The 13,121-nt window shown below is 32.1% G+C and overlaps 1 protein-coding gene across 6 annotated transcripts in view; it reads right to left on the bottom strand.

The window, feature by feature from the left end:
* Positions 1 to 13,121, bottom strand: part of LOC148603547 (formin-like protein) — a 51,469-nt gene that overhangs the window by 37,313 nt on the left and 1,035 nt on the right. For all 6 annotated transcript variants that reach the window (XM_088552512.1, XM_088552514.1, XM_088552518.1 and 3 more), the window contains exons 2-4: positions 12,432 to 12,704; positions 10,796 to 10,995; positions 4,304 to 4,387 (exon numbers count right to left, since the gene is read on the bottom strand). In XM_088552512.1, the coding sequence (XP_088408638.1) occupies positions 4,304 to 4,387; positions 10,796 to 10,995; positions 12,432 to 12,704 (557 nt within the window). The remainder of the gene's footprint in view (positions 1 to 4,303; positions 4,388 to 10,795; positions 10,996 to 12,431; positions 12,705 to 13,121) is intronic.

The raw sequence follows: 13,121 nt of genomic DNA, 5'->3' as shown, positions 1-13,121 counted from the left end.
TATGGAGATGTGCAATATAATCAAGGTTAAAGTTTACTAAAAGATATAGGAAGGGGGTTCATTAGTCCTTTTATAGATAGTTCTACATTGTCCAAGTATGTACGGTAGCCTAAAACAGAGGCGCAAGTGTTCATTTCTTATATTATAACCTCTGCCCATTAGAAAGATGTAAAACATGGTCAGGTCCAGATTTTTATATTACAGAGTCCTCTACTGGATGAAATGTTGCTTATTCAGCAGAATATTAAGGATTTCAAACTAGAACTCTATAAAATTACTCACAGCATGCAAAGTATTTCCATTATACTTTGAATATATACTTTTAAATCCCAGATAACAGGCATTTCATTCATAAAACAATAACTTTACTACTGGGATCATGTAAGGTCACTGATAATACCACAACAACATTTTAAAATTAAAATGATAATTGGCCATCAATGTCAGAGTTTTTCTTATCATGTCATTATCTTTAGGGGCAACATGACAATGGTAATCACCAGGATTATATATAGGTTAAGAATTTTAAATACTAAGTTAATTGGTAAGAAAAGTCTTTCTTAATTTTTACTGAGAATTCAGATAAAGTCTTGTCTTGTCATTTTTGCTGAGAATTGGTAGATAATCATTATCAAACTAATGAATTACTAACACTGAAATTCAAATACATGCACTATGTACACACTAAATTAAATGTAAATAATTCTTTCTTTTTTCTAATTAGATATGAGCTAGTGCTAGACTAAGCATACTTTGGTAAAATAAAAATCATCTACATAGGTGATAATTCCCCTTTCCCTCCCCAGGAACCCCAACAGTCATTCAGATGGAAAGGCAACATATGTGGAGCACAATGGGATTATCTTGAGAATGTGTGCAAATTTCATCAAATTCCATTCAGCACTTTTAGAAGATTGGGACAAAAAGACAAAAGGATAGGCAGCATAATTACTTTAAACATGTTCTTCCTGCATAGAATAAGGTAACAAAATAAGTCATGATGTCACATTTGAAATTACATTATGATTACAGGTTACAGACCACCAATTCAACCAATGAGCATTTGGAACGTACGCAAAAATAGTCCTACGCAGAAATTACCCCTGTTCCTCAAAGTGCTGTGAAAAAAGTTCTCATCTCATTTAAAAAATTTAAACAGTTTCTGAAAGGAAAACCATTTCCGTACATTTTATAGGTGCATTTTGCTTCTTGTGATGTGAAGCCTAATCTCCATAATGATTTCTAAATATACCCCTATCTTGTGAAAACACTGGGATTTCCCATGCTATTTATAGACACTTCACTTCCGGTGACCAGTATTACACTGCAAGTCTGCTAACCCCACATGCCATTCTGAGGATTCTGAGCTGACATACGTAGAATCATGCTGATATATAGTCCTCTGCAGGTTAAAGTTAAGGTAAAATCCAGAGAAGCCATTGAATATTGTGAAATTAGCATCGAAGACCGTGGGAAGTGGAATTAGCGGTTTCTAGCCTACATACTAGTAAATCTTAATGTAAATTAAACATGCCCTTTTTCATAGATATCATTTCTTGGTTTGTTAATTTGTGGTTTTTAGTTTTAAACCCCTGTAAAAAAATTGAGACAATAAATATAGATATCAGCATGTCTTACCGTCTGACCATCTACATGTATGTACCAGTACCTATTTACACAACTACATATATGCCTTAATCTTTCATCTTCATTAGATGAAACTTTATATAAAGATCAGGCATTACATGTAGATATGCATGAAGAAAAATATCTTAATCCAACAACCTTAGTTTTCAAGGAAAAAAGTAGTTTGACATAATCACAAACCACTAAAGTTGGTTTTCAACGAAAAGTACTTTACATTACAGTAAAACAATAATTATTGATAGCCTTTACAGAGAATATGAAAATTTGTCCATACTTCATTCTTTTTCTATAATATAAACAGTTCTTCAAATCATTAAATATGAATGTCAAGGACATGACCACCCTAAATATGATACCCTTGAAATTAAAACAAGTTGTCAAAATTTCAGCATCTCCCAAACAATACAAATTGAAAGTATATCTGTATTTAAAGTATTAGTCATCATCAATATTTGCAACAGTACAGTAGATTTTGCTTTTGTACAAAAAAAGTCAACTATGAAACACTTGACAACCTATAAATTTTGGGTGAGGCCACCTATAACGAAAAATTCTGGCCACAACAGCCAATGATAGACACTATCTTATTTAATTGCCACTTTTAAATTAAGTAGTTTTCCTTACACATATGGAATTACAAGTTAAAATGGTCAGATATATTTCACACACCTGGGGGTCGGAAGTTGTAAACAAGAAAAGCAAAGATAAAAACTGTCTCAGCTTATAAAAAGGACAGACTGAAGTCAAAGTTTTTCAACAAGTTTAAATGTCTAGCCTGAAAGCATCATCACTTATTTATAAATACCAGTTAAATCTCTACAGTACTTCAGATAAGCAGATTTCTATCACAAGATTATGACACTTTCCTCAACACTTTACAGCTATCAGAAGTCCTCAGTAAATCATTTTTAAAATGATGGACTACTTTTACACATAGGTCTTCTAAAGGTAAATAAATTGTAAGAAAGAAATACATACATGTTATTGCTACATGTAGGCTATAATACCATCCGCATAGAACTGTATGCATGTATATGTACATGGTCTTTATGAAATAATAATTGACTGACAGACAGATGTATCAAGCAGATTTGCCATCATCATACAAATTCTGTAATAATTGGACCAAATGTAATCTATTAGTATCCCATGAACATGTACATATTTATTTTTCCCAATGTTAGTTAGATGTTTCTATGCATGTTGGTTTAGTAAATATCTGTTAGGTCATCTGGCCCACAAATCTTTCAGATTTCGTCAAAACATCTGTTTGATAGGGGCACTACTTGTTAGAAAAAAATTCTGGAAGCCAAGACATTTGCCTACAAAAACGCATGTCAACCCCATTTCAAAGTTCAAAGGGGTACATGTATAATTCCCACAAAATGCAGTGGATTATAAATGCACAACTACATATCATGTCCTAACTTCATGAAATGTGGTGCAGTAGTTTCTGAAGGTTTGCATTTACATAAGTGTGATAGACAGACAGGGCTAAAATCAAATATCTCCACCACATAGAGAATTGGGATATTTAATAAAGAGAAATGAACCCCTCATTCATTTATTTACATGTCACTTTCTGATGACTGATCTTTTATCAACAGGGAAGTTCTCATATATTGTAAACATACAATCTATTTTGCACATAATACTTAAAATTGAAAGTGAAATCTTGAGTCTTTTATGACTGTAACAATGCAACATTTTCCTATTTCTCCCATTTCAAAGTAAATTCTATCTGTTTACATATAAAATGATTCATACACAATCATGTTGACATTACATTTATAGAAATGCTGAAGTTCTTTTCACCAAAAAGTACATGTACACATATACATAGATGTTTTAATCACATTAAGGTATTTCCTTCTTGTTCTAAAAAAATCTTTCATGAATCCAGATCACATATCCATCCAAGATTCTTTAAAGTGTTATGATATATTATTACTGATCATTTTTCAAACACTTTTAAGGTCAAACCTTGAAGTAAAGACAAGTGCAAATAATATAATAGGCTTTTCCTGTGATAAAAGGAACGCTTAAACGTTCATCTATCCCTCACTGAATTTCTTTATGATGTTAAGAAAAATATTGTAATACCTAGATCTTATGTCATAAAATGTTGATTGAATTTTAATTGAAAAATTGGAAATAAGTTCACTTTGACCTACAGAAATAAAATTTATTTGTTTGACTATTTGGTTTCTAAATACAAGTATGAAATAGAGCTTAAAAGTCTAATGTCCAGAGGGCCTTTCACCTACATGTTCCTGACTTTTAAAGGTCTGTCTCTCTTAAAGAATTTATTTCAGTCCTTAAGAGGCCTGTTTAGTGTTTAAGTCCCCAGCACTGACTTTATAGTCATTTCAATAAGAAATTTCATGTAAATAAAACAATGATTTTTTTAAAATGTAATCTAAATACATGTATGTCTTACTTCTATGTTTACAATGTGCAGTCAGTCAAATCTTTTTACTTTTTTGAAGTAGTTTACTCTTAAGCATTCTTTCTGGCTAGAGTTCGACAATCATAATTGCTAAGTTACCTCCCCTTTGCTCTTTAGATGAACATGTAACTGATGTACATGTTCAATGTACAACACATTTTTTTCTATACAAGCTTACATCTATGTAACTACATGTATGTTACCTACCTGATCACAAATCAAATCCCACTTCTTTTCATCATCATATCCTTTAAGAAGTTTTGCCTTGTCAGGTGGCAAGTCCATAGACGCCTGAAAAGTAAAAACTTGCTTTAAAAAAATGCTTAAAAATTCAAGGCCATAGACAGAATTATTTTTTTTAGTTTTCTATTAAGGGAGAGGCTGTGGATATTTAAAAGGATTTTTTCAACAAAATTTTCCTGTCTTTAATAATTAAGTAAGTACTTAAAGCTTGTTTTTACAGAAAGTTTTAGCTCTAATATTTGTCCATAAACAATAAAAAGAACTTAAATAAAGCAAAGTTTCAAAGTTATACTCTAGACAAGATAGACTTGGTACAAGTTTCTCCTCAGTACATGTATGCTCTTTTAAATTAATATCATTACTATCAAATTTGTGTTCACTATCCAGCTGTGGTACAGAGATTTACATATGCATACATCATGTACACTCCACAAGGATAGTATACTTCAGGCAACAAGTAGTTATCACCCATACAAGAAGTCCTGTTCGTTTTGTACATTAAGGTCTTTATCAAAGGTACAATTCAACAATGTACATTGTGGTTTTACACTGGTAATTTTAACACCAACAAAAGCAATAGCTGTGGATTAGTGGTTCACCAAAGGTTTAATGTATACATAGGTCAAAGGTTTAAATTGGTACACCACATAAATCTGCTACGAATTGCAATCTTAAATGTGCATGTACATGTATATCATTTTTACAAAATTAAAATTATATATACAGCCTTTATGAACCTGATGTGTAGGTCTTGTAACTTTATTACACGTATAACAAATTTTTTCAACCTACATGTACTACAGGCCATCCGTGTATGGCCACAGTGTTCTAGGATTCCTATTTCCTGTTACCCAGGGCAAGTGAAATTTGGGTCAGCGAAAGTAAGGTACTTAGTTACACTTTCCCGTGGCAAGTTGAAAACTTCATATGCTGTAAGGATTTGTTTTGTTAGGAAAGCAGTCATTGACTGTGGGAAAGTTGATTTTATATGGATTTTTCCCGAGGAAACCTCAATTTCTGAAAAATCCTAGAACACTGGGCCATTCATAAGATAATATTATTAAAATGACCAGCAATATTTCCTGAATCTGTCTTAATCATAGGTCTTCTTAATTGAAAGAGTAATCAAGGGAACCATGATTCTAGCGGAAATCAAAAGAACGTAATCCAGGGACAAAGACCAGACATGAAAAACAGATAAACACAACAAAGAACATAAAGTAACGAAAATAATACATACAAAGTAACAAAAGTAAATGAGCAACACTGTCTCCACTAAAAACTGGAAGCAAAGACCAGGTGCACCAGGTGCACCCTGCTTTTCTAGAAACACCCGCTGAATTGCTCATAATAAGTCAAGTCCGGGGTAGACGAAAGAGGAAAGGGAAACTATAACACATTGAACAAATCAGTTTTCATGGTGCAGATGGATACACTATTTCCTTTACACAGATTCAAAATGCATTGAAATTAGCATAAAGGGACTTTGGAAGATACATGGTTTAGATAAATTTCATGGTCAATATATTGTTCTTGCTTTTCTCTAGCATCCATTAAGAGCTTTATAAAGAGCTCTTTTTAAACAAGAAGTCCTTCAAACATGCAGAGTTCTGCAAAACAACTTAATCTCTCACATGATTCGGTTTTTCAAAACTTACATGTACATGTAAAAGAGCAAAAGAGGAACTTACATGTACATGTACTCAAGAAAATCCTGCTATGCAGAGGTCAAAAACCCATAGTAGGTGTTCTTTGTACATGGTAATGAAACTGAGCTACAAACATTAAGTAGATAATTGATGTATTTATATTGTGATCTGAAACAACTGTATACATTAGAAACCAAATAATGTGCATCACATGGTTTGTTTACTTTACCCGGGACAGCTGTATAACATTGTTGGTCTACATGTAGGGAAAGCTGTGTGGTCATGTACTATATGAAGTAATCCAGTGATTGGTAGTAAAATTCTTTGTAAAAATCTTTTGGTTTTAATGGGACATATTCATTTGGAATAGGATAAATTGAACATGATCCCATCTAATCCCACACTGGTACTCTATGGCTATGGTGAGCAGATGGCTCATAACTGTAATAGGTCCTACGCTAGATTATTCCTAAATGCATTGTGTTTATATGTAGTAGTAGCCATTCTTCTGCATATTTTAGTATTTCTATATTTTGAGTGTCAATTTTAGTTGTTTAGTAAGATAGCAAAACTTCACAGGTAGACCAGTAAAAACATGAAAATAACTGTCTTACTAACAATAATAGGATAATACTACAGCTCTCAAGCCCACCACTTTTTTTTTAAAGATATGACAGTGAGGGAATTTTTTGACAGCAGATCATTGAAATAAATGGGTATTACTAAGAACATGTAGGCCTGAGAGTGCTTCTTTACTCAAAAGTACATATATTTAGTGCAAAGTTAACTCAAATTTTTTGGTGTTTAAAAAAGTCATGATTTTCCCCTGCCTGAATTATTTTTTACCCACATTAATCTTCAAATATTGGGTTTAAAGACCAGACTACACATCCACTGGACAAGGCAACTGCCTTATACAGGAAGTCCTGTTCAACTGAACCATTTATATCATATCTTAATCAACTTATGGAACAATAAAACCAATTAATCCATGTAATTTCTTCTTTATGAAATCAAAATGCCTGATTTTGACATTTTTATTCCTAATTATGAATCAAAAATTTTATAAAATGTTTGATTTTTGCTTGGCTACCAGCATTATACTTTTCTAGAAACAATTGTAAACAGACTAGATTTATGAATGGGAGTTCAGCTGGACTGTTCTCACAGAGTTATAATTAGCATGCACATTTTACCCAGCAGTGTAAATAATTACATTGATAGTCTTTCAATGAGTCATATAGATTCATTAATTACAACAATTTCTAGACAGTTACCTAAGAACTCCATTGTACATTTGTAGGTCATCTTTTGTGAATGGAGTATTAAACTGTCAAAGGGTTTGAAATTGGCTTATACATCTTTGTTAAAAAGAACTTACAAAAGTGAAAGTTCTGCTTTATTATTTGTGATGCCTACACATGAAGTTAAATTTAAATTATGAGAATTTCAAAGAGCAGTATCTTTAAAGATTTCAACAGGACTTTTTTTTTCAAATTCTATGTTTGTTGGGGTTTAACGTCCGAGCAGCAATATTTCAACTATATTCAGACGATTTCAAATTCTAAGTACATCTATTAATAAAGATTCTCCAGATGTTTAAAAAATAATTCTCAACAAACCTTGGTATGACCCTGTGACCTTAACCTTTGATCTTAAAATCAATAGGGTTCTAAATCAAAAAAGAAGACTAGGTAAATGTATGTACCAAGTCACATGTGTATGTTCCTTAAAATCTATAAAGACTGTAATACAGTAATTAGTGACAATTGCAGATAGCAAATTTAAGGATAAATACTTGCTAAATTTATGCAAGTTATAATTCAATTTTGCAAGTAGAAATTATTTCCACTAGCTTAAATTTGCCTGTGGAATTCTATATGTATTATAGTAAAAGTCCAGAAACAACCTAAAAAACTTAGATTTAGCAAGTGTAAATTTTCAGTACTTGCTAAATTTAGCTAGTAGAAAAATTTCTTAAATTCAATTCCTGAATTGTTTATTATTGAAAAAATGCAATGGATTGTAGCTGCAATAATGAAACTAGGCTTGCATTGTCATTTTTTTTAAAAATTACTATACAGCAATATACACTGATATTGCCAAAAAGAAAAAAAAAACATTTTAAGGTGTGGATTGGAAGGAGCAGACATGAAGAATACCTCCTAAAATTTGGGGAACAAATATTTCTTTCTGCATGAAATCTTGAATGTTCATTAATTCTACCACGAAAACTTGTCTTTCTTGGCTTCAGTTAGCCTTCAATTATATTTACAGACCCAGCCTAAAATCCTGGACTGGACCCTCATTTTAGTCTAAAATTACCAAATTGGAAATCCCACTTATAATTTTCAGTATCTACAAAAAAGATAACAAGTATGGATAAATTACTTGTACAGAATCATAAATTTCTTATTCAAACACTTAATCTACTACTAGTAGATAATTATATGAATTAATGAATAAGAAGAAATGCAGTTTTCTGCATACATGTACAGGTAACATTTTCCTCAAGTTAGTGAAGGCAAGCTATATCTTGTTACTGAGGTTGCTCAAGTACAAAATATACATGTACGTGAAAACTAAAAAAAACAGTTTGGGGAGCATACAAATGTATCCATTGGTAGCTACCTCTATAAGAGGTCAAAGGATTCAGATGGATTTACAGTATTGTGTACATGTACATGCTTAAGCATACTTAAACTTTCGTATATATATGTGAAGTATGTCACAGTTTTAAACTTAACTAGCTTTTATGCTCATAGCTTGATTACAACATGTATAAGTACATTTGGAATGCTGGGATATTCTGAATACCTATGAATTTTTAAAAAAAATTTCATCAAAAGTTGGTTGAGTTTAACAAAGCAAAACAAAGTACTGTAACAACAAGGTACATGTACAATCACAGGACAAAATGATTTAAAATTGTGATTGTGATTTCATGGAGATCCATACATACAAATATTACATGTACATATATACATACATGGAGTGGCAATCTTCTATTTTCATTGGTCATCAAGGCCACATGATTCAAAGGATATTCAGCGTACCTAAAGCCATGCTTCTATTTATATGTATATTGACCTTATGTTTCAATTTTTATATTGACCATATGACTATGTTTCTTAAAATAGGTAAGGATAAAACCATTAGGATATCTACGAAGCCTACATGTACATGTAGGTGGCCAGGAACTTGAATTTAATACAGTAGTAGAGTTTAACATGTTGAACAAGACTGTGCAATAAAGACAACCAAAACAAATGTTGCCTGTAGCCATAGTGACCAATTTTCCCGACAAAACTTTAAAGTGCTCCAGTATGAATGAATCTTAGTATTTACATGTAGGAAGAGAAATACACAATAAGTTTAAATTTTGGGGTCTTCAGACAATTCAAAAGTCATCCTTACCATGGCGACCCATTTTCTCACCAAAATTTCAAATTGCTTTGTCTTGGATGAAATTGGGTTTTATGGTGAAAATGACAAGCCCAGTCTGAATTTCGAATGCAATGTCATTTCCAAAATGCACTTTTAACATGTTATACATAAATACAGACTTTTCTCAGTCAATACATTATATAAAGACAAATCTGAATATACTGACAGGTCCATATATAACATACTGACTTCATTAAAAGTCCATAATTTATAAATGTACAGTTTTGTACATGTGTATAAATGTACTTAAAAGTTACATGTAGGTTACATTTGTATATACATGTACCAAAGTTTTTAACAAAAAGTTTGCTTCTGGTCCCTTAAATCAAAAGCAGTTGAGTCATGACCCCTTACAATAAACGTGGTGTGGACTGGAACTTTTAAGCTAAAATTAAGGAAACAGAGCATGCTTGTTTTTGGCTATTCCAGGTCACTACCCTCCTAAATCAATTGTTATATAGAACATTGGAGTAGGATGTCATAGACATCTATACACTTATACTTGAGTTACAAATGTATATAGTTAAATATTACGGCGAAGTCATTTTTGGCATGTAATGAATGCTTTACTAGTCAGGGCTACAATCTTAAAAATAAATACCAATTTTCCTTTTGTAGTGCTACTGTGTAGTACCTTGTTTTAAAATAATATCCAATTCAACTACAATTGTACATACATATGTAAAGTTACTTATATTCATAAAATTGCACTAAAGACAAGTTGTCGACGGAAGACTTTGACATGGTCATAGACAATAACATGCCATTATATTTTAGTGGTTGTATGAAAAGTCCAATAAAGATAGGCATACAATAAAATAGAGACAGTCCTCATGAACATGTGATGTTGCCAAAAAGCATAATATCTGTGTTTAGTGTGTATAAACATTGTACAACTGTACATGTACAGAATTCACTCCAAGCTATTTTCTGACACAATACCATCTATTCTCTAACATTCGATACGTTGAAGTTGTGGCTTTTTTCAACATGAACTACATTTGTACATGTAATTATCAAATTTTATTAATATCATCACTTTAAAAGGTAAATTATTATGTAAAATTGTTTTGCCGTGTAAGTACATGAATGATGGAATGTGTTGTAGTTTTATAACAAAGTACTCAAAAATATGAGGCTGGAGTGTCGAGGAAACATACATGTAACTTCTTCCATTGATAAGTGCACACAAAGGAGTAAAGTTACCATGTATGTATTCTATTGATAAAATTACAGTAGTTTTCAGGGTTAACTTAAGATTGCATTTTTCATTACCTGAATAGTTTTAGACTTAGTTTGTTAATTCATTGCAAAACATAAATGATGTCTAACTTAACTCAAAACATTACAGAAACCTTACCAAAACTTTGGTGAACCTTCGCTCCAACTCCATGGAGTCAGGCATGGGTAGACGAATAGGCATGGCTGTGTTCCTGAGATCGTGGTGTCCTTTATATTCATGGGTACTATCTGAATTTCCCATAGTTTGTAAACTAGATATTACACGAACCCGTCCGGCATCCGGAGGGTCATCTTCGCTGTGACTGTGTTGACAAAGTTCTGCTTGAACAATAATTGTTAAGATGTAAAAGCGACATACAACGATCTACGTGAAAAGAAGTGACATGCATGTAATGGTCAAGTCCCTATGTTACTATTTTTGTATTGCTTTGTCATATTCATTGAGAAAATTGATTATTTGTCATAAAAACTTATGAACAACAGCTTCATTCTTCCACAGGAAGGGAGCAGCAATATTAGATCATCGTGATGTCTCGCGAGATTCGAAACTCTCGAATTCTGCGTCATGCTTCCGGGAACCATTTCAAAACGGAATTTTCAATAAAATGGACAAGCTAAAAACTGGAACAGGAAATTAAATTAAAAAAAAAAACAACCATATCTGTTAACGCCAGCTTAATAAAATAACGGTGAATATTTAAGCAACTTAATGCGTATGCTGGGATTATTTTAAGGGTCATTTTTTATATCCTTAATTCGGGGGGGGGGGAGAGGGAATTGGAATAGATAAAATCTAATAAATTTTATTTTATGTCGGCACATTGCAAACATCAGCTTCATAAAGACCTTTTACCGAGATATTGTCATAACCTTGAATTTGTACTTTATTGACATTATTTCGAGACGTACATATATCAATTATTTACTAATTTATTTAATTATTCATTGTCCCGGTTTCGTTAACGATAATATTGTAATAAATATAGTTTTTGTTGATAGTATTTGTTAATTCACAGAATAATCTATTGATAAATATCAAGTTATATCTTTCTATAATGATATAAAAGGATAGTATTTCAAAGAACTCTGTTGTCTTGTGATTTTGTTGTTGTTTTTCTACCATTTTATTTTTGTCTTGTTTTGGGGTTGTTTTTTTGTTTTATTTTGTTTTGTATATGTGTGTGTGTGTATGTTTTTTTTTTCTTGGGAGGGGGCTTTATGGATATCTATCTTTGATATTTTCCTTAAGTAAATAAATAGCATAGTTATAAGACAAAAATCATTGGTATCAGCTAGTGGCTGGCATTTGTGTATGGGTACAGTTTTTTTTTACCAGAAAACGTCAGGGTTACTTTTTCTAGTGAGTTCTATTTGAGTTAAAAAGGTTATTATTAGGGTATTTTATGAGGGATGATCGTGCCTGTAGTTTACATGTTGATAGCTAGGAAGTAAGTATCACCCCTTTCAGTAGTGGAACCTATTTCCGACACCGCAACCCCTCTTTTGTTGCAAAATTGAGACAAAAATAAGTAAACCAAGTACCAAGTTTAGTACTTTGCATGAACTGAATAATGTTAGATTTTTTTTGTCTGTCTGTACTTTGTAGCGTGCATGAGTGATCTGCGGAAAACAATCAAATTTCTTTAGCTTAAAGTCTTAATTGTTTTATTAAAGAAAGTAGATGTTCTTTTAAAAACAATACTTCCGACTTTTGTCCTGCAACTTAACACATCATCTTCCAACGGTGTACTTACGTGCGACCTCCTTGGCATCTATTGGGTTATTGAATCGACGCGGCAAGTGTTCATCATCGCTTGTTAATATATCGCCCGACGAGTAAGACCTTTCGAAAGTATCAGTCGATAAAATGTCATCATCAGAACTCTGATGTAGGTCCCTCTCGATTGTATCGTCTGCTGTCTGTTGTTTGCGCAGTTCATCGGACACAATTCGTGTCGTGTCGCCCACGTCCGACTCTCCATCACTCCGTAGCGGTGGTTGCAAATCTGACAGGGAGTCATTAGCATCTAAATTTTTTATGGAGTAAAAAAATATTTGTATTCGTATAACAATTTAATGATACCAGCGAGAATGCATCTTGATAGAAATGAATTCTTACTATATATATATATATTAAAAGTATTACAGTGCAATATTTTCTATAGGTAATATTGTGGTTGGCTTATTAATTGCGAATTTCCTACATTATACATTAAGTTCACCAAATTTACTACATTATACATTAAGTTCATTAATTTCTTTTTACATTGATAGTTTGATAACATTGTCATTAAAACATATTTTAAAATGAAAATGTACCATGTACGAGCTATTTCAATTCTTATGTGAATCGATTCAGGCAACAAGGAAGTGTGTTTATCAAAGTTTTGACGACTTCTAACTTAAATTTGAATAAAATATAGGTTAACACAGTTCCTTATTCA

This window comes from Perna viridis, chromosome 11 (genome assembly GCF_037379345.1).
Source record: "Perna viridis isolate PV_CMFRI_1.1 ecotype Kerala chromosome 11, ASM3737934v1, whole genome shotgun sequence".
In the NCBI taxonomy this organism is placed as follows: domain Eukaryota; kingdom Metazoa; phylum Mollusca; class Bivalvia; order Mytilida; family Mytilidae; genus Perna; species Perna viridis.
Note: the sequence above shows the minus strand (reverse complement) of the source record. Positions and strands in the feature narration are given on the sequence as shown.